The following is a 27702-nucleotide window of genomic DNA, read 5'->3' as shown; positions in this document are numbered from 1 at the left end:
CGTGCTTCTCGGGTGGAATTGCAGTTCCTATTACAGCTGATGCTGTGGGCTTGCGATGAATAGATGAGAGCACGTACTGCAGGGCCTTTTCTAGTTTCGAATGATCCTCTGAAATCGACGATCCATCGTGACCTGCATCACTTGCACCCTCGCTCCCATTTTCGCTCTCGACTGGAGACGATCCAGTGGAGCGGGTTCCTAGGAAGTCTGTGCATTCATCTGCTTGTTCCAGGTCAGTCTCCAAGAGGCCGTACCTCGTGCTCGGGTTTGATGTCTGTCCAGGCTTTGATGTAGCTTTAAGTTTCTTTTCCAGTTCTTTCTGACCTCTCTTCTTGTTACTCATGTTTATATATTATATACAGTGCATCCAGAAAGTATTCACAGCGCATCACTTTTTCCACATTTTGTTATGTTACAGCCTCATTCCACAATGGATTAAATTCATTTTTTCCTTAGAATTCTACACACAACACCCCATAATGACAATGTGAAAAAAGTTTACTTGAGGTTTTTGCAAATTTATTAAAAATAAAAAAAACTGAGAAATCCCATGTACATAAGTATTCACAGCCTTTCCTCAATACTATGTTGATGCACCTTTGGCAGCAATTACAGCCTCAAGTCTTTTTGAATATGATGCCACAAGCTTGGCACACCTATCCTTGGCCAGTTTCGCCCATTCCTCTTTGCAGCACTTCTCAAGCTTCATCAGGTTGGATGGGAAGCATCGGTGCACAGCCATTTTAAGATCTCTCCAGAGATGTTCAATCGGATTCAAGTCTGGGCTGTGGCTGGGCCACTCAAGGACATTCACAGAGTTGTCCTGAAGCCACTCCTTTGATATCTTGGCTGTGTGCTTAGGGTCGTTGTCCTGTTGAAAGATGAACCGTCACCCCAGTCTGAGGTGAGGAGCGCTCTGGAGCAGGTTTTCATCCAGGATGTCTCTGTACATTGCTACAGTCATCTTTCCCTTTATCCTGACTAGTCTCCCAGTCCCTGCCGCTGAAAAATATCCCCACAGCATGATGCTGCCACCACCATGCTTCACTGTAGGGATGGTATTGGCCTGGTGATGAGTGGTGCCTGGTTTCCTCCAAACATGACTCCTGGCATTCACACCAAAGAGTTCAATCTTTGTCTCATCAGTCCAGAGAATTTTCTTTTTCATGGTCCGAGTCCTTCAGGTTCCTTTTGGCAAACTCCAGGTGGGCTGCCATGTGCTTTTTACTAAGGAGTGGCTTCCGTCTGGCCACTCTTAACATGCAGGCCTGATTGGTGGATTGCTGCAGAGATGGTTGTCCTTCTGGAAGGTTCTCCCTTCTCCACAGAGGACCTCTGGAGCTGTGACAGAGTGACCATTGGGTTCTTGGTCATCTCCCTGACTAAGGCCCTTCTCCCCCGATCGCTCAGTTTAGATGGCCGGCCAGCTCTAGGAAGAGTCCTGGTGGTTTTGAACTTCTTCCACTTATGGATGATGGAGGCCACTGTGCTCATTGGGACCTTCAAAGCAGCAGAAATTTTTCTGTAACCTTCCCCAGATTTGTGCCCTCGAGACAATCATGTCTCGGAGGTCTACAGACAATTCCTTTGACTTCATGCTTGGTTTGTGCTCTGACGTGAACTGTCAACTGTGGGACCTTATATAGACAGGTGTGTGCCTTTCCAAATCATGTCCAATCAACTGAATTTACCACAGGTGGATTCCAATTAAGCTGCAGAAACATCTCAAGGATGATAAGGGGAAACAGGACGCACCTGAGCTCAATTTTGAGCTTCATGGCAAAGGCTGTGAGTACTTATGTTACATGTGCTTTCTCAATTTTTTTATTTTTAATAAATTTGCAAAAATCTCACTCTCCTGGTCTGCCACAGTGATGATTCCAAACCGCTGGTGTTCTAATCTGAAGATATATGCTAAACCAGGACAATTGCCCTCGTGTCACAGCTCCTATCTCATTTACTTGAGTACTAAAGTCATGGCTCCTATTTTGAGTGAAGTCTTAAGACTGTACCAGCCTTCTGTATACAGTAATAAAGTACCTTTATTTTACTTGGAAACCTGGACTCACCTTCCTGTGCCTCTTGCAAATGTGTGAACCAAGCTTGACGATACCTGTATAAAAAACAGGGCTTCTTAAACTGCAAAAAATATTTTATTGGAAAATGAGATGTTAGATGTAACTTTAATAGAAATATAGGTTTGAATACAGAATAATAATAAATAATAATACATTTTATTTATATAGCGCCTTTCCCATGCTCAAGGCACTTACAGAATATAATAAAGAACGGCAGAATATACAGTATATAGCATTGTACAAACCAGATAAATAAATAAAGAAGATTAAGACAGTAAATTCTGAAAAAAACAGACAACATAATTGATGGTCTAGCACACACATACAGGTTACATTGGCATCTTGACAGAGATGTAAACTGAGAGAAAGGTAATAAAGTCAAATAGAGCTAAAAGCCTTCCTGAACAGATGAGTTTTGAGTTGTTTTTTAAAAGAATTCATGGAGTCAGCTGACCTGATTAATTTTGGTAGGTCATTCCAGAGTCTGGGCGCTATACAGCTGAAGGCCCTGTCACCCATGGAGTGTAGATTAGTGAGGGGCACAACAAGATTACCAGAATCAGAGGACCTTAGTGGGCGGGCAGGCACATAGTGATGGAGAAGGTCACTGATGTAGTTTGGTGCGAGGTTATTTAAGGCTTTGTAAGTTATTAATAGGATTTTATATTCGATTCTGTAGGACACAGGGAGCCAGTGAAGACAGAGCAGGATGGGTGTGATGTGCTCACTGCTGCTGGTTCGAGTAAGGACTCTTGCAGCTGAGTTTTGAATAAGCTGGAGCTGTGATATAAGATTAGAAGGGGCACCTGCCAGTAGGGAAGTACAATAATCGATGCGGGATGTGATAAAAGCATGGACAAGTTTCTCAGCATTAGAGAAGGAGAGGAAGGAGCGAACACGGGATATGTTACGGAGGTGAAAGTAAGAAAGTTTCTTAATGTGATTTATGTGGGTGGAATAAGTGAGGGAGGAATCAAAAATGACACCAAGATTTTTTACAGTAGAGGCAGGTCTGATGAGATCACTGCCAAGATGGACTGGGAAGGAGCTCATTTTATTAAGTTGCATTTTAGTCCCAATTTGCAGGAGTTCAGTTTTATTGCAATTTAATTTTAAAGAGTTCTGCTCCATCCAGGTTTTAATTTCACTAAGGCAGGTTGTGAGCTGAGAAAGCTCTGATGAAGTTCCACTTTTAACATTGAAGTAGAGCTGGGTATCATCTGCATAAAAATGATAACCCAATCCATAACTACGGATAATATGGCCAAGGGGAAGCATATAAATACAGAAAAGCAGAGGACCAAGGACAGAGCCCTGAGGGACTCCTTGTGTGACTGGCACGGAGTTGGATCTGCTGTTGCCAAGACTAACAAACTCTTGCCTATCACTCAGATAGGACTTGAACCACTGGAGGGCAGTGCCAGAGATACCCAGCATGTTCTCCATTCTGGACAGTAGGATGTCATGTCTGACTGTGTCAAATGCTGCACTGAGGTCTAACAGAATTAATATGCTAGTTTGTCCAGAGTCTGCTGCCATAAGCAAATCATTGGTTACCCGTAGCAGAGCAGTTTCACAGCTGTGCCGCGCCCTGAATCCAGACTGAAAGCGTTCCATCAAATTATTAGAGGTTAGGTAATTGGTGAGTTGGGAAGCTACAACACGCTCAAGAACTTTTGACAGTAAAGGTAAGTGGGAAATAGGCCGGAAATTGTTAAGATTGTCAGCATCAAGGCCAGACTTTTTTAACATTGGGGTTACAGAAGCAATTTTAAAAGTGAGTGGCACGGAGCCAGTGTCAAGGGATGAGTTTATTATTGTTGTAACAGTTGGGATTATGGCACGAAGGCAGGATTTAAGTAGTGTGGTGGGGATGGGGTCCAGTACACAAGTAGTCGGCCTCATCTTACAAAGCAGGTTATTAACAAACGCAGAGGTGACTGGTGAGAACTTAGAGAAGGAGCTGGATGGAGTGGGAAAACAGGGAGAGATATAAACAGATGATATATTTATGTTAGTTGAATTATTTAGATCTTTAATTTTGTTACGGAAAAAGTGGAGGAATTCCTCACAGACTTCAGTAGAAGAGGTAGTTGGACCAGATGCGGGTTCGAGTAGTTTATTAACTACAGAGAACAAAACCCTTGGGTTATCATGGCCACTTTCTATTATTCTGCCATAATGGGTGTTCTTGGCAGAAGTTAGTGCTTCTCTGTAAGCTCTTTGGTGGTCAGAGAAAGCCTGGATGTGCACGGTGAGGCCAGTCTTACGTGACATTCTCTCAAGGCGTCGGCCAGCTGCTTTCATAGATCGCAATTCTGAGTTATACCAAGGAGCTGAGCGCTTAAAGGAAACCTCCTTATGTTTTAAAGGAGCTGTTTTATCTAATGCTGAGTGAAGGGCTGAGTTATAGTGGTCAACAAAACTATCTAGTGTTGGTGGAATAGGTGCAGACAGTAAAAGATCAGAAATGGATCCAGAAAGGATAGAGGGACAGATATTTTTAAGGTTTCTGTAAGAAATTTGTCGTTTACAGGTAAGAGGTGGGATAGGTAATGAGACAGTGAAAAATACTGCTTTATGGTCAGAGAGTCCCAAATCAGTGCTGTAAATGTTGGCAACAGATAGTCCAGAAGTGCAGATCAGGTCCAATATATGACCGCCAGAATGGGTTGGAAAATCAACATGTTGTGTCAAGTCAAAACAGTCCAGTACGGACAGGAATTCATTTCTCAGTTTAAATGTAGTAATGTCAATATGGATGTTGAAATCACCAAGAAGCATAATTCTCTGAGAGTAAGAGCTTAGGTGGGTCAAAAGTTCAATCAGATCGGATAAGAAGGATGCATTGTATTTTGGGGGACGATAGAGAACAATGAGTGAGACAGGACCTGATTCCGTTATTAGTTTAAGAGCCAGGCACTCAAAAGACAATGGGCAGTCAATTGGGATTCTTTTAATGTTTAAGTCTTCTCTGATAATTACTGCCAGCCCGCCTCCTTGTCTTGAGCTTCGAGGCTCTGAGTGGAAAGTGAAACCAATTGGAGTCGCCTCTGTGAGAGACGCAAATTCATTCGGTTTTTGCCAAGTCTCCGTTAAACACAGAATATCAAGTTTGGTGTCAGTGATGAGTTCTGACAGCACCAATGCTTTGCCATTAAGAGACCTCGAGTTACACAGTGCAACATTACATAATGAGGCTTCTTTCTGCACAGAGCCGCAATCAGGGTTTATTTCCACATAATGCAAATTTGGCACACCGACAATTCTATTTCCAGGGTAATGAGAAGGACGGCGTATTCCTGAGCAAATGCTGCCGGTGGTCTTTTCATTCGCAGCCCGGCGGTGGCGGCGACCTGACCCGCGATGTATATATTTCGGGCGCTGCAAAATACCGGCGTCCTTTAGGATGTTGCAGTCAGACCATTTGCTCTGGACAAACTGTTTAATAAGAAGGAGTTTGTCATGAGAGTATTTTAGCATGATACTGGGCAATACTTATCTGAATAGCAGTGGAGAAGCAGCACAGCACAGCGGAACCGGTAGGACAGGCGGGTGTGGTAGAGTAGGTGAGCGGCGATAGTAAAGCTGCAGAAAGCATAGCAAGAGGAGGTAGCAGGAGTTGGAGGTTCCAATACACAGCCACAAACTGTAACGCTTGGTAATTTCAGGCGTGATCGCCCCGGAGCCAAAAGCCAGATTAGTATGAATATCAGATCAGTTCCCAGTCGTAGAGTATTGTAGGATGAAACGGGAGCAGATCAGCAAAGCGAATTTAATATAATCACGGAGACAGATCATCCCAAGGTCCTAGATTACCAGGCACAAAGAAATGCTTGTAGGTTCTCGTCCCGTGATCCACAGACTCAGCTGTTCCCAGTCAAAGTAAAGTCCATAAAATCTGTAAATATAAGCCAAATCCATACAATTCGAGTCAGCTGTATCCACGAACTATACGTACAATAAAAGAAGTAAAACAAACATAAGAAAGTGTAGAATTAGGCGAATTTTGCGAAAAGTGTTGTTTACAGGGAGGAGCGGCAACAACATGCGTGCGCCAGCGTCCCCTCACCTGTTATGTCTGAATGAAAATGAGATGTTTTTTTCAGTGTACACTGACTCCGTTTCTTACTTTTTTTTGTTCATCACAAATAAAACTTCAAGAAGCACTATGAAACTTAACAGTGCATGATCCACACACAACAAAACTATCCATGCAGATGCTCAGTGCAGCACTGATTCAGAATTCGGCTATGCTTGTATTATGTCTGCTTGAGACCGGAAACTTCTTAACAGACTGTCACTTTCTTTTGGATTCCCGAGATTCTGCAAAAGTATAGGCTCTGCATTAAGTGTTTTCTACATTACATTATTGTCTTCGGTGGCCATTTTTGGTCGAAAGAAATGTTCGTTGTACCGGAATTAAAGTTTTGTTAAGACAAAATGTGTTAAACATGATGTTGTATGAACGTTTGTGCCGGCCAACAAAAGGTATTCGTTATTCTGAAAATTTTTGTTACTTCAGTATTCACTATAACAGGATCTGACCTATATTTTGCTATTCCAGCCGAGATGCCCCTATTGTGGAAGGACTGGTGAGAGAGCATGCACCGGACACTACCTCCCCCACAAGTCTAGATGGCAGCCCCCATGCATTGCAGCGGTGCCTCACATTCCCACAGGGTTTCATGGGAGTCGAAGTTCGGCACAGCACATTGGGTTTCATGGGTGAAAGAACTTACGTGTGCACCTGTCTGGGTCGGGTTTGGGGAGTAGTTGTGCTTCCTTCAAGCCACAAGAGATATTTTAGAACAATTTGATATCTTATGCTTTTTTATTTTTGTTTCAACAGGTGTCTTCACTGTGATAGTGTGTTCATGTATTTTCATCAACTTAAAAGTCACACAGAACAAAAACATTGTGAAATTCTACACAAGTGTTCTGTTTGCACAATGGCCTATAGATCAGCAGAAGGTGTAATCTCACACATTCAAAAAAAACATGCAACAACCAATGCATCCACACAGTAAGTAATATATATATAGTAATTATGTGTTTTTTTTTTGTTTAAAGGAATTTAAGTTTTTACATTTGTTTGTATAAAGATGCATATAATAAAGTATAAATGTTTTTAAATAAAGCAGGTATCTTGTTTAATTCTACAAAGTGCTTTAAAACATGTGTTTTTTCTTACCAACTAAATAGTGTTGGCATTAAACTGAAAAAATGTTGGGAGTGCTTTGCAATTTAGTGACTAAAACTACGATACAATTAACCAGAGATTAATATTTGTGATTAAGTCAGTTTCCTGAACATTCTGGATATAAATACCTTTATGAATAATCTGTGACAATTTGTTAATGTCACATTACATATTCTTTCAAGATTGTTAATTTTAGCTTCTGAAGATGAAATATTGTCATATTTTGTATGAGGGCATGTACCAGCAAACAATTATTTTAAACTATGAATATTTTTTAGGTTGATCTATAGGTGCTCCTGTGAGATCATGTTTAACAACAAGAAGTCATTATTTCAGCACATCAGTAAACAGATAATCTGTGTGTTCAAATGCCCTGAATGTCAACTTGCATTTATGCAAAAGATGTTGTTGATGCAACATTTCAAGGTTTGAGAATATGTTAGAATTTATACATTTTTATACTTCTGTTTTGTAAATCAGTTTAATTTGCTCTGTATCATAGTTCTTTCTTCCAAACTGTATTTTTTAATGTAAGTGAAAGTGGCTAGATATTTTTTTCAGTTTTGTATATGTTGATAAAAAGTAATTATAAATTTTCCAGTTACTAACAAGAAATGTCTTTTCAAAATCTTAATATACATTAAATACAAGAAAGTTGGAAATTTGCTTCAAATCCCAATATATTTCATATATTTGAAAAATGAAGAATCGTAATTCTAAAACCCACTTTTCACTTTTTAATGCAATTAAACTTTTTGTTGATTCTTTTTGTTTTTCTAAGTAGCTCGTTGTAATTAAAAAAAAAAATTATGTGGTTATGCCATTTTTCTTTTTCTTAAAGAGTGTACATGCTGCTCCACAAACAAGAGAGGTACCTGAAACGCAAAGAAATAATGTAAATCTATCATCTGATCATAAGTTACTCTTTAGTACTATCAGACGGCTTAATAGCACAGACAACTTGAAAGATACACCTGTGCCGAAATCAGAATCCAATTTTAAAAAGGCAGGCTGGAGCTGTGCATTGTGTTCGCAGATACTTCCAGATAGAGAGGCTTATGTATCTCATATGAAGAAAAGTCATGGAAAGGTAAACATAATTACTTGTTATTAAACCTTAAGTGGTGGGTAAAAAGAGAAATAAATATTGTATGTAAATGTAGAGAACTATATCAGTGTTTATCAAATGTATTTAAACGGTTAAAAATCAAATGACCGTCAATAAAACTAATTTGCCAATGCTGACCTATATTACAATTTTGTTTTTGGTAATGACCATCCATCTGAGATTTCTTTGGTTATACAGTACTTCTGTGTTTAAAAGTTGTCTGCTGTATCTTAAGCTCTTTCCTATACCACAAAAGATGCTTAGATTTGCTTTTTACCAAGATTTGTTAATGAATAGTCAAGGACTTGAAATTGAAAGATCTTTTGTTTTACTATTTATACAGTTATCCTACTAAGTCACTTTCTCTTTAACACTTAGAGTATAGCTAACAGATACTGTTGCATGTTATTATATGCTAAACATGTAAAGTTCTTAAAGTTTCTGTATCAATAATTCATACATAAACATCTGTTTCTCTCTGTCTGACAGCTTTACATACTTAGTTCCATATTTCATTCTTTAATGAGGTAAAGTACAGTAGTAAGCAAATATTAATATTTTTTACTCCATGAAATGAAAAGCAAGACAAAAGAAGATGGCAGACATTAGACTAATTTAGCAAGAGGGGTAGAATAAGACTCAACATTTTGAAACTGTTCTCTGTCAGTACACAGAAATTCATGCTAACATGTCAATTTATAAAAAATAATTACCTGTTGTTAGTAATTTAGACTTTTTTGTTCATATTAGCTGTAATAAAAACATTAAATTAGATTAGGGATATTCTGATCAGGTTTTTTAAGGCAGATAACCAACAATTGATTGGCCAATTCCGATTCCTTTATTTATTTGTTTGTTTGTTTGTTTGTTTATTCTTTATCTTTATCCCTTTAAAAAATGTTTACAGTAATCTCCTGCATAATCAGACAAACAGAAGTCATACTGTATATATATTAAAGTGTATTTTGATAATTAAACTATTGCCCACTGGTGTTAACTGTTTATTTTCTATTAACAAAATTCAATTCTGTAGGCTTATTTTTCAGTGACAATAACATAGTAAAATAAATAAAATTTCCTTAAAATACATACTTCAACTAATAAAATGTGTACAAAAATATTTACCAATAATACATATGGCATAAAAGAAAATGCTTCTCATAATTACAAGCTATCAGGTTTTTATGTAATGTACTTATTTGAAACAAGGTTTAATTAAAAAAATATTTTCAACATTTCTCTAACAGCAAAAAAAGTATATATATTCTCACACAATCAATTAATTGAAATTGGCAGTTAAACGCTGCTTTAACTTAAATATACATGCACTTATACATTTTAAATCATTAATTTTGCAGCTTTTTGCTGTTAAAATATAAATTTACTGTATCTATGTGGGTGTGTTTTTTTCTTTTTCAGTGTATCAACTAGATATTCGTAATGCTTGAGGTGTAATTATAAAATATGGATTACCATTTTAATTATGTAGTACTTGTTTCTTATCAAAATGTATGCTGTATGACACACAGCAACAAATAACAAACACAATATAAATCTTTAAACAAAGCCTATTGTTTACTAAGCAGCCATTTCAAATTTGTCTTTTATCTCTTTCTTTTACAATTAAAAGTGTAAGCTGCTGCTTTTTAAACAAGCTTGCTGTCCAAACTTGAGCAGTATCTGTTTTAATTTAAAGGACAAAAAAGAAAAAAAAAAGATCTGAATTTATTAAAGTACTTTGTCTTGCCATTTGTCTAGTTACACAGGACAATTTCACCAATTATTTTTTTTCAGTTTATTACTTCACTTTCTTTAATGTAAAGGCTAATATACCAATCACCTCTCATTCACTGATAAAACAAGCTTCAACTTGCTGCTCTTTGCTTACACTGCAGAAAGTTTGCAGCAGAAGAAAAAAAAAGACATGCGTCTTATGGCCAGGGAGGACAGAAAAAACAAAACAAAAAAAAAAACTCCAGACACTAAAGTGTAAAGGAACACTGCAACTAAATATACATAAAGCTTAGAAAACCAGGGGCTGAAAGTACAATTTTTTGTGACTAGCCTTTTTACTGATCACCAATTGAGACATTTTGTAGTAAAAATCAGCCGATTTTGATCGACATTTGATTAATCAGAGTATCCCTAAACTAGATCATTAAATATTTAAACTGTGTGGGCAAAAGTTTGTGGACATGGGCATTAATATGGAGTTGCCTTCCCCATTGTATCTGTAACAGCCTCTACTCCTCAGAGGAGGCTGTACACGAGATTTTGGAATATGTCTGTGAGAATATGTGCTATTAAGCCAAAGGGCATTTGTAAGGTCAGGTCCTGATGTTGTACAAGAAGACCTGGCTTGCATCAGCATTCCAATTCATCCTGAAAGTATTCAGTAGGGCTGAGGTCAAAGCTTTGTGCAGGCTATTGGTGTTCCTCCACGCCAAATTAATCAAACCATATTTTTATGGACCTAGGTATGAGCACAGGGGCATACTCAAACTGGAACAGAAAAGGGCCTTCCTCAAACTATTCTTGCAAAGTGCACAATTGTCTGAAGTGAATGTATGTTGTAGCACTAACCACACCCTTCACTGGATCCAAGGGTCCTAACCCAAATATAGGAACTGTGCAGTCTGGAGGGCTGTATGCTTCAGCACTCAGCCTCCCCGTCCTATGAGTTTGTGTGGTCTACTGCTTTGTAGCTGATGCAGACACTTCCACTTCACAGTTGCAGCATTTGCTGGGGCAGATCAGTCAGAACAGAAATTTTACATACTGACTTTTGTCAAAGGTGTCATCCTATGATAGTGCCATGTTTATTGTCACTGAGCTATTCAGTATGATCCATTCTGCTGTCAGTGTTTGTCAATGAAGATTGCAAGGCTGTGTTATATTTTATTCAGCAGTTAGCAATGAGTGTGGCTGAATCACCTGAACTCTGAAATTTGGAGGGGAGTCCACATACTTTTGGCGATATAGTATACTTTTGCAGTTAAAAGCTTATAGCATTATAGGGCATGTTACAGAACAGAAATATTACACAGCAGTATCTTGTATATAAATTGAGCAGTGCAGTAAAAACACAGTTAATACAAAAGCGGATTGCTGGCAATGCCTATATTAGCCAAATTAAAAATGTATTCTAACTGACAATATTTTTAAACTTAGCTTAAAATAAATGTCTACAGAGAAAAAAAAATGTTAAAAATATATTTTGTTGTTTATTTACACATTCTTTATTTTATGGATATGACAGAGTGAGTATTTAATTTTTTCCAATTTCAAGTAGTATATAACATCGGTTTAAAGTAGTATATAACAGTTATCCACTGACTGAAAAGAGGCGAGTTAAAATTCTTCCATTTGAGCAAGATAAGTCTTCGTGCCAATAGTGAAGTAAGACCATCTAGAAGTACAACAAACACAGCTGTTAGTGAATTAGGAGAGATTGTGACTCCCAGGCTGTCTGAAAGGCATTTAAAGATTTCGGTCCAAAATTATGTTAATTTGGTGCACACCCAAAACATATGACCCAGTGAGGCTGGAACTTGATTGCAACGTTCGCAGTTTTGATCTTGCCCTGGAAACATTTTGGACAATTTTAAGTGAGACAGATGTGCTCCATAGATGATTTTGAGTTGAATAATTGTATGCTTTGCACATATGGAGCTCGAGTGAATTCTGTGCATTGCTGCCTTCCATTCCTATTCCAAAATGTTGAGTGAGAGATACTTTTCCCAAAGTACTCTGGGATCTTTAAAAGGGAGAGACTTTAAAATGTTTTTATATGTTCTGTATATATGTATAGTACCATATCATCTGCATATAGTGAAATTTTCTGATCAAGTCCCTCTGTGATAATCCCCTTTATCTCATAAGCATTTCAACAGTGAACTGCCAGTGGCTCCATGGCGATTGCAAAAAGCAGTGGTGACTAATACCACATTCTAGTTTGAAGTAGTCTGAAATAATATTGTTAATACAAACTGAAGCTTCTGGACTGGTATACAGCAGTTCAATCCATGTACATATGTTCAGGCCAAACCCAAATTTTTTCAATATAGTGAAAAGGTAGTTCAGTTTAGCCATATTGAATGCTTTTTCTGCATCCAACGATGATAATATATCTGGGATGTTCGACTTTGTGGTTGAATATATTACATTAAACAGGCGACAAAGATTGGAAGCTAAGTGTCTGCCTTTAATAAATCCAGTTTGGTCTTGTGATACTGTCAAAGGAAGAACTTTCTCAATCCTACTGGCAAGGACTTTCTTTGGAGAGTATCTTGACATTGTTATTTAGAAGTAAGATTGGTCTGTATGATGCACATTGTAATAAGTCCTTATTTTGCTAAGGAAATACGGTAATTAATGCTTAGCGAAAAGTTTGAGGTAGGATTTTGTTGTCTCTAGCTTCTGTAAATGTTGCTATTAAAAGGGGAGCTAACTTAATTGAAAATTTTTTTATATAAAATTCAGCTAGGTAACCATCAGGGCCTGCTGTTTTCCTGCTCTGAACTGAGTTCATAGCATCTAGTAATTCTGATAGTGCTAGAGGTTTGTCCAATTGTTTTGCACTGAGAGTATCTAGTTGTGCTTTTTGCAATCGCCGTAGAGCCACTGTGTCGCCTGCTGCAGTCTGATCCCAATTCAGATAGTTCATCGTGTGGTGGATGCAGCAATGTGCTATTGGTGCATGCTCCCAACTGACCTATTATAACTGTTATACTACTGTAGTATTGATCTGTCTATCAAAGCTTCTATGTTTTGACTTTTTTCCTTTAATGAAATATTGTTGATAATAATAGTGATGATGTAATAGCTATAATGTAACAATGCTATTGTAATCAATATTTAACTATATTATGGTGCAGTTCTCCTTTGTACATTTGCTTCCTTACCCTTTAATAAAATTTATTTAAAAATTAGCACACCCAAAAAGACATACCAAGTTTTAAATTAATCTTAATCAAAATAGGCATACTCACTTTTAATCAAATCATAATCAAAATAGTCGCCTACAGAAAAGGCATGAATAACAAATTGTTTTTAGAATAATATTCAAAATGTGTGTTCCTACAAAAAATATATATATATATTTAAATAGAATATTGTTTTTCTAGGTACATATATAAATACAGATTATTAATGTTTTTCTTAGTGTTCAAAGCTTAAAAGTGGCATCATACCCATGTGCTATTTGGGCTCACTTTTGAATTCTGTGATTGAATAGAATGGCATACCAAAACATTTGTTTTATGTACTCCACTGATACAATGTAGGTGTATTCTAAAATTCTCATTACTATTTTTTTAATATGACTCATTGTTAAAAAATATTTAGTACACAACAATGTAATCTCTCTCTCTGTGTTTTTGTAAAGGAAATACAATTCTCCAACTTTAAGAACTTTGAGCATGGGGATTTGTTATAATATGAAGGAAGTTAACTGTGCTCTTTGCATTGCGTTATACATAAAATAAGAGGGTGACAACGGTGATAAGTGGGGATCATGTAATTGCCTAAAGGAAGTGTTAGATTTAGAATTTCAAACAACTCACAGCAAATTTTAGATGGAAAATGATGACAAATTTAAGAACTGTTGTTGATAAAATTTCAGAATTATTTGGACAGGCTATTAACATGAAAATTGCTGGAATAAAAACTGGAACACCAAAAAAGTAAACAAACAAATAGCATAGTACCATAGTACCCCACAAAATGACTTATTCAAAGAGAAAGTGTTTTGACATTTTATTTTACTTTTGTACCCTGCCAAAAAAGGATTAAGAACAGCTTGCTTCACTAAGGTATGCTTATTATGTATAAATTGAGACTCTGGGCTTAACAAATTAATTGAAGCCTTTTGTGTTAATGTGATTTTGTTTGTTTTCCCTTCTATTATTATTTATTACTAATGACAATACATGCTAACCACTCAAAAACAAGAATAGAATTATTCTGGAAGTGACAAATTTTCAGATGCTTAAATTACTTAACATGTAAAAAACAGCATTGCATAATTTGAATTTTGCAGTGTGGATTTCTTTGTTTTTTATTTGAAAAACTTTCAAACAGTAGTTGTAACTTTTGAGTTTTATTTGGAGATGCAGTATATCTGAAGTGCAAGTATCAGAGAATTAAAGAGGGGGAAGCAAAATTTATAGAAGGGGTTGGAAGCGTTGGGGAGATGTTTTCAAAATTCATGGAGTTATCAGCAGCCAATCAGTGTATATACATGCTATTTGTAATGAAAGAGTTGTCAATTGCTTGACAATGAAAATTAGCATTGTGACACTTTGTGATTTGGGAATGAATATGTTCTTATTTTTATTTAAATTATTTTTTATTTTGTTATTAGCATAAGTTCATAGTGATCACTTTCTCATTAATGCTGTTTCTGTGTAAAGTTTGGCTGTACCACTGCCATGGTTGTTCTTCTTGCAGCATAATTTGGTCCTTCAGCAAATGACAGTGTCGGCAGTGGTTAACACAATGCCGAACAAAGATATTTACAATTTTGAATTTTATTACAAATATTAAAGGGTGGTGTTAAATAAATTCACACACTTTTTTTTTTTCTTTTTCAAATTTAAATGTGGTAGCTTTAATTGAAATAAACATTGCACCTGGACTAAACCTGAGTAATCAAAAAGATTAAACACTCAAGGATATCTGAATGATATTCAAATGCCATGTGTTTAATGTTGATTGTTTTGCACAACTTGTTTCCTCAATTCTCCAGCAAAAAAGCAGTCATCTTATGTTTTTTGAGTAATAACATATTGTTTATATCTTCTGTATGAGAGGAAGATTTCAGTCACTTAGTGATTTACTTCCAGCTAGCTTAAAGCTTTGCCACCTTTACACCTAGACTCTCTTTAAACTGTCAAGTCAGTACCGTGATAAGATGGAACCTATAGAGTTCATGTAGGTGGATGGAGTTATCAGACTGATATGAGTACCCAGTAGTATCTAGGTTCATCCCTAGTTTAAAAACGTGTGTAAAACTTCACTAAGGATGCACCTAACATCCACTTTTGCTTGTGATTTTCATAGGCAGACTATGAAGGCATAACCCGAGAATGGTGAGCATCTAGTTTCATGACCTGATTTTTGTCACATAACTTTTTGCAGATGCTGATATCCTTCTGACCAGTACACATTGTAATAATCTGCATCCAAGTGTGGCACAGTCATTAACATACAGTATCTGCAAATCTGGAGTCATGGTCATGTCCGAGAAAATACTACCTGCTGTGCATGTTATAGGCAAGCAGTAGCCAGAATAGAAGAAATTAAAATACATGAATGAGAACATATATTTTTAATATACATAAAAAACACTAAACATATGAATCATGTATTTTTATTGCAAACTTTGTGTATTTATTTTAGTCAGTGAAGAGATACCCATGCCGACATTGTGAGAGATCATTTAGTTCTTCAACCAGTTTAAAAAGACACACTCGCAATGATCATAATGGAAAGAAAGTGTACACTTGCTGGTGAGTAACTATTCACTTTATTTATTAAACAGTTTTTTTCAGAGTTCAGTTCTAATATGTGAATAAGTGCACTGTTTGATTCAGTAAATTTTGTTATTTTTTAAACCAAAATGTTTCTTCAATCCTAAGAGATTATCAGTGTTTTCTGCCACATTCCAAGAAACAATTGTTTTAAATAAACCCTAGCCTGAGTCAAATTTGACAACAAAATGTAAACATAACTGCGGTGGGTTGGCACCCTGCCCGGGATTGGTTCCTGCCTTGTGCCCTGTGTTGGCTGGGATTGGCTCCATCAGACCCCCGTGACCCTGTGTTCGGATTCAGCGGGTTGGAAAATGGATGGATGGATGGATGTAAACATAATTTCATTGCTTCAACTATTGGTCAATATCTTAAGAAATTAAACTGATTTAATGTTTATTGTTGAAACCTAAAATGACTGCCAAAGAAACGGAGTCTAATGTGGCTGGAACAATATTTCCAGGACAGATCTTTCTCCACTAATTAAAACTGTAAGATTCAGATACAAATTCAGTGTACAAAGTTTAGATTGCAAATGTGCAACTAATTTTAGTTACTGCGTTTCACCTAATGATGATACACTGAGTGGCATCTTTTCTAAGTAAGTAAGTTTGTTTACTGAATTGGTCCATCATTTACCCTCAGAACAAGTCAGTTATGATAAACAAATTAAGTCCATTGTTAATGCATGTTTCTGTTATCTGGGGGTGTTGTCTAAAGCCAAGCACTAGACTTAAGCTTAGAGGGGACTGTGCTTTTGCAGTAGCTGCTCCTATGCTTTGGAACAGTCTACCCTTTTATATTAGGTCAGTACCAAAGTCTTTTAAATCTTGCCTGAAAGCCTTTCTTTTTGCCTTAGCTTTTTAAACTTTTTTTTTTATTACTTACTATTTCCCATAATATTTATACTATTTATTTAATCTGCTTTTTGTGTATTTATGGAAGCTGTACAGAGCTTTAGTCAACTTCTGTTGTTTTAGATGTGCTTTATAAATAAAATTTACTCCTGATTTTTTTTTAATTCTTTTTCCACTGTCAACATGAAGTGGTTGGAATAAAGATTCATTGTGCACTGGTTTCCTAGTCCCCAAGCGTATTTATAGTTTAGCCCATTGCAAGTGCGCAATCTCTTGCTTTTTGCTGACAAGTAGAGTAGCTTAATTGATTAGTTAACTGCCATATCCCATTATTGATGGTGGAGTTAAACATTCTGATAAGTATCTTTTGGCACCACAGTTGTTCTCAGTATGTTAGTTAGCTGATTGTAACCCATATGTCACTCTGCGTAAGTTGTTTCAGGTTGTTCTCAGTCTTAGTTCAATGATTTATTTCTAGCTGTTGAATTACTGTTAACTATGTTTTGTTTTTTGTATGGGAACCCTTTCACATTACTGCCATAATGCTTTCCTATGTTAAAACCAATAGTGTTACTCTTGCTGATGTACTTAGGCCAGTGCATCAGGTGCCTACTTTTCCTTAATATTTTAGTCTTGTCTTTCTGCCTCTAAATTGTACATGGACAGTTCTATAATAAACACCTACTAGTTTTATGTACACTTACAACACTAGACAAATTATAGAGAAATTATATAGTAAGAAATACTGCCTCTGATAAATTGGCTATTCTCTCTATAAGAGAGAGAGATACCTGACTCCACTTCTAGAAGGTTATGCTGTAATTTATTAGGAATAGTATCACCTTATCTTTGAAATTAGTAAGTACTTAATTCATAGTAATTGTACTTGCCAAGGTTCCCTCTCCAGAGTTGTGTCCTGCCACAGTTACTTTAGCTTTACTTTCCTGAGTCGAGAGCTTTTTTCATAATGTTGTTTTCTCATCTAGTCATATCAGATATTTGTTTATTTTAAATCACAGAATGTTTTGTACAACTAGTTCACAGAACATGGCTATGTGACGTTCCTATATTACAGTATGTTAATGTGTACATCATAAGATTAATAGAGCTTAAGTAGCAATGACACCTTTGGATTAAAAGAGCTACAGAAACCTTTAGCTGTGATATTAAAACTCTCAGAATAGCATAAAACATTTTTTCTAGTTTGAGCAGAAATCAAATCATGGTTTTCTTCAAATTTTCTTAAATTAAATAGTGACAAAACTAAGGTTCTCCTCATTGGTACAAAATCAACATTGTCCAAAACTGATCATTTTTCATTTGTTATTGGTAATTCCTCTGTCTCCCCTTCACCACAGGTTAAGTGTCTGGGTGTTATCCTTGACAGGACTTTATCCTTTCAGTCCCACATCAATAACTTCTCCTGGTCTGCATATTTCCACTTGCGTAACATTAATCATATTCACCCTTCCCTCACTCCCCACACCACTACTATCCTGCTGTCATTGCTATATGGCTTGTTCATAGCCTTGTCACTTCTTGTCTGGATTATTGCAATTCCCTCTTCTTTGGTCTTTCTCGCAAATATCTTTATAAGCTTCAACTGGTCCAGAATTCAGCTATTCACTATATTACTCCCGTTTTGCAGCAGCTTCATTGGCTTCCAGTTAAGTTCCGCATTCAATTCTAAATTCTTTTGTTAACTTTTAAGGCTATCCACAACCTTGCCCCTCCATATCTGTCTGACCTCCTCCATGTTTCCATTCCCTCCTGTACCCTTAGATCCTCTTCCTCCATCCACTTGACTGTCCCCTTCGTCCGTCTTACCACTATGGGGAGCAGAGCATTCAGTTGCTCTGCTCCACAGCTCTGGAACTCACTACCATCTGAGCTTAGAAATATTGAATCATTTTCACTTTTCAAATCTAAACTTAAAACTCATTTGTTTAAGACTGCTTTTTCTCTTTAATTACAATTGCTGTGTCTGATATAAATATTTGTATTTTAGTTTTGTTTATAATCTGTGTTTTATGTATTGTTTGGTGTCCTTGAGTGTTTAGAAAGGCACCTACAAATAAATAAAATGTATTATTATTATTATTATTTTAAGTAATCTGTGATTCAGACCATAATCTTGTAAAAAGTATATAAGCTTTTGTTATGCATATTATAAAAGATTAACTTTATTTTTGTCATTTAATTTGCATATTGATGTTCTAAAGGTATTGCACAGATGAAAAGATTACTTTTTCAAAGCATTTTATGTTGAAGAATCACATCAGCCTCATTCATGGCATTAAAAATCCAGATTTCAGCCAGATGTCAAGAGACTTGCAACAAGAGAATAAGAATGACATGTGTTCTTCTGAGGTAAAGTAGTTTTTGTTTTGCTTTTATAAACAATTTTCATAAATGAACTATCAGTATCAGCAGGCCTTGCCTAATATGTATAAACACATTAATGCCATATTCTGCATCAACATTTCCACAATATGTGTACAGGCCAGTATGTACTAATGTTAATTGGAATAGTGATTCTAATGAATTCTGCATGTCTTCATGTAATGTGTCTTTATGTAATAAAGATTTTTTTTTTTTTTAAAAAAGCATTAAAGCATTATCTGCAAATAAATTAACATATTAAGATGTTTAATTAAATTACTAAGTGTTTTTGATTATTTTTGTGTATTAAAAATAGTTTTAATATACTCTATTTATTGAAACTTTGTTGCGATTAATGGATCTGTAGTTTTGTTAATATTTATTACTACACATTTATAATGCAGTCTTTTATGACAATCTACTTAATTTCAGTGGTGTTTAAAATAAGTAATTTCTCATATTTTTAATGGTGCTTAGATGATACTTTAGCTATGACCTTGGGGTCTTCTAAGTGAAATGGCTGTGTTATTATCATTGGGTGTATTCATATTACTTTCAGAAATGTTTGAAAAGATTTCTGGGTTGCCTTTGAGATTTTTTGTTTATTGTTACATAAGAATTTGTTTAGTATTTTACATCTGTTTTCTAAGCACAAATAAAGAAAAGCAATTGTGATCAAATTAGTGAATTGTCAGGTGGATTACTGTAAAATAAGGTCAGAAGTAAAGGCAGTAAACATATCTTGGAACTTGATATATAGCCCATCATGTGATAGTGGAATAAATATGAAACCTCAACCACACTACCTGCAAATTTGTCATTGATCAAGAATGACACTTATCAAATAGGATACTGTGATGACACTTGTCATTTTAACTGAGTTGTAGAAGTCAGTGACTGCAGTTGGAGAGCATGTTAATACCATACCATACCATACCATTTTTATTTGTTAAGCGCTTAAAAACACAGCATTACAACTGACCGAATAGATCAACAATCTCCAAGGCATTTAAACATTTTTATGGGAGGCTCTCAAAGAAAAGTCCTAGAGTGAAAAAAAGATGTCACTTGGAAGATATCGCAAAGAAGTGTCAGAAAATCTTGTGGTTTGCGGAGAGTTAAATGGAACATTTTGGCTTTAACACTAAATGATATATGTGGCATAAAAAATTCAGATCAGTTAACACCTTCCCTACTGTAAAATTTCATGACACTAATATCATGTTGTGTGAATGCTTTTCAGCATTAGTGACTGAAAATCTGGTCAGGATGGATTGGAAGGTAAGTGCTGTACAATACAGATCCTGGATGAAAACTTATCCCATCTGCCAGAAAACTTAGACTTGGGAGGAAATTTATCTTTCAACAAAACAGTAACCCAAAGCACACTGCCAGAGCAACAATGAAGTGTCTCCAAATGAATAAAATTAAATGTCCTTTAGTGTCCCAGTCGGAGTCCTTAATTTAACCCTATTGAATATCTGTGATGAGTCCACTGTTGCTTGAGAAGTTTTGTAGGGAGAAACGGGCAAGTCTTGCTCTATTACATTGTGTAATATTAATACAGTCCTATTCAAAAAGACTACTTGCTGTTTTAGCTGATAGAAGTGGTTCAATCAAGTTTTGAGTGGTGGGGTCGGGTGATTTTGGATATTTACACATTGTTGACATTTCAGTTTTTGGATATATATAATATAGTGTGCATGTGTGTGTATTCAAGGTGTGTTGGTGTATATAAAGTATATGTGTACACTATATGTATATCTTAAACTTCTTGGGACTGTTAAAAATCACAAGTGTACTGTCAGACATCACAGAAGCAGTTTTTCTGTAGGGTTTGAAAAAGGTGTTAATTTGGTTAGATCACAATTTACATTTATTAAACTGGACAAAGCTCATGGCACAGATGGTTTCAGTTGTAAAAAATTTATAAGCATGTTCTGACATTCACCACACCCTTTTCAGAAGCTATTTCAATGGTTAATAGAGCAATAGAGGAGTTCCTAACTTTTGGAAATTATATTAATTTTTTACTACTAATAACAGTAGACCAAACAAACTTAGTGACCTATGTTCCATTAGTCTTTCTGTTTCATATATTTCAAGCATTCTGAGCAGATATTAAAACACCTTCTGAGGTTACAGCACTCTTAGATTTTAAACAGTATACCTTTCTTATGGATGAAAGGGTGTCCTTTCAGTACTGCTGAACAACAATTTTGAGCATCTAGGGCTTGTACACAATATAGTTGATATTTTGTTTGTAGTTGTTACCAGTGCATTTAATACCATTCAGCTGAATTTCGTTGATGAAAAGTTGGCAAAATATGAGGTTCATGCAAAACTAATTATATTACTGTTTTCTTTTGTAGTGAATTATAACCAACAAAGTTTAACTCTACTCTGTCATCTTTACAAGGTTTTGTTTCCTCCCTAATCTGCACATTTTGTACATAAATGATTACTAAGCACAGTTTTAAATATGCAGAAGATACAGTAACTCTGCTTTTAGATTCTCATGCAAATACAGATTTTTCATTGGTAGTCATTTTAAATGAACTTGATTTTTAATTATCTAGTTGTATTTATTGTTCTACTAAAAATTAAATGCCCATGCACTTTTTTTTTTTGTTTTTACAGTCACAGCAAACAACTTCATGAATAAATTAGCACATTGTTTGTGTCTAAATAGTTTCACTAAATTTGCCATTTTAATAAAAACATTTTCAAGTTTTCTTTTGTATGTATAAGAGTTCCTACATATAACAGACAATTACAATGCATAATAGTAATTATTGATCATAGGGTAATGTTTACTCATACCAACCCTGTCCTTGTGTTTATTATATTTTCTATCTGTAGTGAGGCTGACTCTTAACTTCTATGATATTCTTTATTTTCACTTAAATTATTTTCCTTTTCTTTTATAGGCTGTTCAATTTATTAAATTCATTAATCCATTTTCCATTTCCACCTTACATCAACAGCAAAATTAAAAAATTGAAAATGACAGCACTTTTTCTCTTTTTTAAGAGATGTTAGCATGGAGCACTCATTCTAATGTACACTTGCTTGCATCTTCATATTAAATCTATAATAATAAAAGGCAAAGCCCTCACTGACTGACTCACTCACTGACTGACTGACTGACTGACTCATCACTAATTCTCCAACTTCCCGTGTAGGTGGAAGGCTGAAATTTGGCAGGCTCATTCCTTACAGCTTACTTACAAAAGTTAGGCAGGTTTCATTTCGAAATTCAAAGCGTAATGGTCATAACTGGAACATATTTTTTGTCCATACACTGTAATGGAGGAGGCGGAGTCACGTATCGCGTCATCACGCCTCCTACGTAATCACGTGAACTAAAAACAAGGAAGACATTTACAGCACGAGTCACACGCGGGAACGAAGGTAAATGACGTTAATTTTTGACTGTCTTTTAATACTGTGTAAGCATACATATTAACACATGTGCAATTAAACGTGTGCATTTACGGGGTGATTTCTCAGGCTTAAAAGCTCGCCTTTTACTAAAAAGGTAAATGCAAAACTATTTTCAATCAGTTTATTGAAACGCTCCCGTTAAGGATTGCAATAACATATTCGCGAGATAAAAGAACGAAGTAGGGGGAAATGGAGGAAGAGCCGGAAACAGCGAAGAGCAAAAAATTAATTAAACAATTGAGAACGGAGCGAGTGAAGCATACAAGCATGTTCATAAGGGAAACAAAGCACGGTGTAAAACGTAACTTTAAATTAAGTTTATAGAAACGCTCCCGCTGCGGATTGCAATAACATATTCGCGAGATAAAAGTTTAATGAGAAGACACGAGGTATAAACGAGCCACACGCCGTGGCGCAACGTTAGGGGCAACAGTTTCAACCATTCTATGATCTGCTTCTCGCAACTGAAAGACGGCACATGGCGGATGTTAGCCGACTTGCTGACCGCAACGTTAGGGGCTTCAACTATGGCGCTGACGCCACATCTCAGTGCCAACACTTTGCAGACTCTACTTAAAAGACACGCCCTCCTCACTGGACAGTTAAAAAGACCAATCAAACTAACGATGACATCAAGTATTACCCAATCAAAAGTAGGAAAGGAGGCATATTCATAAAATGCGTGTGGGATGATTTGCATGACACGCTGCTTTAAAAAAAAAATGATAAAAAAAATACGGGATAAATCCCGTCCAGTATTGATTCAAAACGGGACGCGCAATTTCATTCTCAAACGCGGCACGATTCCGTATTTTAAAGGACGGGTGGCAACCCTACAGTGCCAGGTAACCACCCATACAATCAGATTGTGATTCAGACTAGGAATGCAATGAATGTAATTACCCCGATCTACATACAAGGCGAAAGTCTTGCAACATTCAAAGATGATGGTTTGGGATAATTAGTACTTATTAAGTACACCATGGCACATAAAAGAGCTTATGAAGCCTTGAACCGAAAAAAGCAAGATCTCAGAGATCGTAAAAAAAAAAAAGGAGGTAATGTCGTTTTACTCGCTGTACATTTTAGTCAAACATTACCAGTTATTCCACGAGGGAGACCAGCAGATGAACTCAACGCGTGTTTAAAATCCATGCTTCTCCCACGCTCGGTTATATGTCGCGTGTTCTCGGGTAGGTACACCAAAAAATGTATACATTTAAGCATGTAATGGGCAAACAAAAAATGAGGTATACCCGAAGGCACTGCAGTAGTACTCAATGTAACTTTACTTCTTAAATGTTAATGTTTTACTGTTTAATAATTTATACGCTTCTTATATATTGTTCAAATTCTTTTATCAAAATACCAGTGACAGCGCAATGCACGATAACATGGAGTGAATACACCATACACATCTGCCCACGGCCGCCCTGGTGTGCGCAGATAGGAGTTGATTCTAAAATAAAATAAACATAAAAAGAGTAATACAATCATCACCCATAAAGCGGATAGTAGACGTGACGTATTATATGTGTACCAGATTTCAAGTCAATAGGTGAAACGGTTTGCAAGCTACAGGTGATTTAAAATCCTGGACAGACCAACGAAAAGCCACGGTAGCAAATTATAGAAGAAGATTTTACTGTTTAATAATTTATATTTATATGAAATGTGCTTCTTATATATTACTTCATATTCTCATATGATAATGATGTTAATGTTGTTTATATTGATTTCTATGTTATTGTAAGTGCATCTATGTGTGTATATGTATGTATGTATGTGTATATATATATATATATATATATATATATATATATATATATATATATATATATATAAAATATATATATAAAAAATATATGTGTATATGTATATATACAGTAATCCCTCCTCCATCGCGGGGGTTGCGTTCCAGAGCCACCCGCGAAGTAGGAAAATCCGCGAAGTAGAAACCATATGTTTATATGGTTATTTTTAGAATGTCATGCTTGGGTCACAGATTTGCGCAGAAACACAGGAGGTTGTAGAGAGACAGGAACGTTATTCAAACACTGCAAACAAACATTTGTCTCTTTTTCAAAAGTTTAAACTGTGCTCCATGACAAGACAGAGATGACAGTTCTGTCTCACAATTAAAAGAATGCAAACATATCTTCCTTTTCAAAGGAGTGCAAAGCAAGCAGTCAAAAAAAAAATCAATACGGCTTTTAAGTATGCGAAGCACCGCCGGTACAAAGCTGTTGAAGGCGGCAGCTCACACCCCCTCTGTCAGGAGCAGGAAGAGAGAGAGAGAGAGAGAGAGAGAGATAGCGAGAGACAGATAAAAAAAATCAATACGTGCCCTTTGAGCTTTTAAGTATGCGAAGCTCCGTGCAGCCTGTCCTTCAGGAAGCAGCTGCACACAGCCCCCCTGCTCACACCCCCCTACGTCAGCGCAAGAGAGAGAGAGAGAGAGAAAGTTAGCTGGATAGCTTTTCAGCCATCTGCCAATAGCGTCCCTTGTATGAAATCAACTGGGCAAACCAACTGAGGAAGCATGTACCAGAAATTAAAAGACCTATTGTCCGCAGAAACCCGCGAAGCAGCGAAAAATCCGCGATATATATTTAAATATGCTTACATATAAAATCCGCGATGGAGTGAAGCCGCGAAAGGCGAAGCGCGATATAGCGAGGGATCACTGTAATATATCTGTATATGTGTGTATATGTGTGTGTATATGTGTATATGTATATATATATATGACAGCAACACTCATAACAATGACAACACAATTACATTGACAATCATGTTACGTTATTTTTAAAATGTTTCCTTTACTTTTTCATAACCTCTTTAACACACTACTTCTCCGCTGCGAAGCGCGGGTATTTTGCTAGTATACAATAATCAGAACAGTCAGTCTGAGAATGCCTTGGTTTGCATACATACTAGAAATCAGGTTGAAGCAATTCAGCACGGGCTTGTACATAAATTGACACATACACTTCAAAATGCTACTTGCATTTTTCACAGAATTGGATCAGCAAAAGCATTTGTACGTATTATTTTTATTTTATTTGCAGTAGCAGTTCAGATGCAAAATGACAACTCAGTAATGTTTTGTCTTGGTAGAGTAAAATATTGCTCTACTTTCCCCTTTTGTATTATTATGCAGCCTTTGTCAGAATGCCTCAAATTTCCCAGACTTACCACTGTTTATAAGGTATTATAGTATATAACTTCTCCCCACTTTCCTTTCTACATGTATAACCTCAGGCAATTAAGGTGTAGTAAAAGACAAGCACGAGTTAAGTTACAATTTTAACAATGTATTATTGATAATATTCATAAATAATAACAATATGTAAAGTACATTTGAATATTGGCAACCATACAACCTGATAGAATGGTGATATGTAGTTTCAGGCGGCACACAGACTTGTTAGTTACTTAAAATGTCTCTAGTTAAGGCATCATTTGTGGTCAGCTTTCTTCAAGACAAGCCACATGCCTGTCTCAATATGGCTGCCGGGCTGTGCTCTTCATTGTGTTGTCCTTTTTTTGTTCATGGTGTGAGATGGTCTTTCATCAGTTTGGTAAGAGAGATGGAGGGGATGGTAAAGCAAGCAAATTTATAGGTTTTCTGTCTAACCCCTAGAGCCAATAGGGCGTTGTGGTACTTAAAGGCTTTTGATACAAGCCAGTTCCAAACAGCCATACTTCAGACCAATGGGGGTATAGAACACCTTAACACCTGCCCTCCAAACCATATGTTAAGTTAAAGCTTGTTAGTTAGGCAGTCTGACTTTCCTATGGGTGTTGAGAGACTTTAGAGAAACATGTACCAAACTTCTTTGAGGCATTTCCCCCAACTCTCGTAAAATTAATTTTCCTGACATAGTCTGGGTTTGGGTTAGGGGGGGGGTTGGGGGACGGGACATGAATGCTTCTCACTAATAAAGACATACAAAATATTTATCAATTTGTATGCAAATTTAACATCATAATATTTATACAAGTAGCTGTAGTTAGTGTACATTCCACTTCAATACACAATCATATATACACCAGGTCAGTCATACAATATTAGAATCACTAATTGTACATCTATAGACTGTAGGAGGAAAACCAAGTACCTGGAGAAAATGACGAGGGAACTTGCAGTGCTCACACTGAAAGGGCCTAAAACATGAATCACACTTGGTCCTGTTTAGCTGTGAAATAACAATGTTAACCATCATCTCCCAGTACCTCTCCTTTTACAGGTTCCTTGCTTGGTTTATTTCCCTCTGATTTATTATTTGTTTAAGCATCTTGTGTATCACTTTGTCCTCTTACTTTAACCCTCTCTAATTCATATCTTAAGATGTTGAGTCTTAAACCTAGGCCTCTAGGTCAGAAACCACCAAATAACAGGTGAGGGAAAGAACATCCCCTCCTGCCTGAATGTGTGGCCAGCCTCTACATATGAGGAAATAAAATAGAGAGGGATGAGGCTTTGTTGCCAGTTATATTATGCACAATGTTTTGATTTATACAGCGGATTTTGAAAGTATTCTGACCCCTTCACTTTTTTCACATTTTGCAATACTGCAGCCTTGTGCTAAAATTTCTAAACTTCATATTTTCCTTACATCAAGCAAAACTCAGTACTCCAGAGTAACAAACTCTGTTCTTTGTTGTAACACCTTTGGCATAGATCACACCCAGGTGTTGTCTTGAATATAATGCACACCGAGATTTGTGGATGTTCTGACATTCTTCTCTGCAGATCCTCTCAATCTCTGCCATGTCTGAGATGTTCGATTGGGTTGAAGTTCTGGCTCTGGCTGGACAACTTGAGGACATTCCCAGAGTTTTCCCTAAGTGTTGTCTTTACTTTATGCTTAAGGTCATTATCCTGTTGGACAATTAATCTTTGGCACAGTATGAAGTCCAAAGAGCTCCGGAGCAGGTTTTCATTAAGAATATCTCTGTTGTTTGCTCTGTTCATGTTTCCCACAAAATTGTGTTTCACACAATCTAGGAGTCCTTTTGGTGTGTCTTTTTTGCAAACTCCAATTGGGCTTCCATGCTTCTTTTACTGAATAGAGGCTTCTGTCTGGCC

General features: G+C 36.4%; 2 protein-coding genes across 3 annotated transcripts in view; both read left to right on the top strand.

Annotated features, from left to right (window-relative positions):
* Positions 1-27702, top strand: part of LOC127526110 (craniofacial development protein 2-like) — a 1015936-nt gene that overhangs the window by 140095 nt on the left and 848139 nt on the right. The gene's annotated exons all lie outside the window — the stretch shown is intronic.
* Positions 1-27702, top strand: part of znf592 (zinc finger protein 592) — a 128062-nt gene that overhangs the window by 97548 nt on the left and 2812 nt on the right. For both annotated transcript variants that reach the window (XM_051920312.1, XM_051920311.1), the window contains 5 exons: positions 6931-7104; positions 7560-7707; positions 8123-8371; positions 15791-15900; positions 19001-19148. In XM_051920312.1, the coding sequence (XP_051776272.1) occupies positions 6931-7104; positions 7560-7707; positions 8123-8371; positions 15791-15900; positions 19001-19148 (829 nt within the window). The remainder of the gene's footprint in view (positions 1-6930; positions 7105-7559; positions 7708-8122; positions 8372-15790; positions 15901-19000; positions 19149-27702) is intronic.

Source organism: Erpetoichthys calabaricus, chromosome 17, assembly GCF_900747795.2.
Source record: "Erpetoichthys calabaricus chromosome 17, fErpCal1.3, whole genome shotgun sequence".
Classification (NCBI taxonomy): Eukaryota; Metazoa; Chordata; class Cladistia; order Polypteriformes; family Polypteridae; genus Erpetoichthys; species Erpetoichthys calabaricus.
Note: the sequence above shows the minus strand (reverse complement) of the source record. Positions and strands in the feature narration are given on the sequence as shown.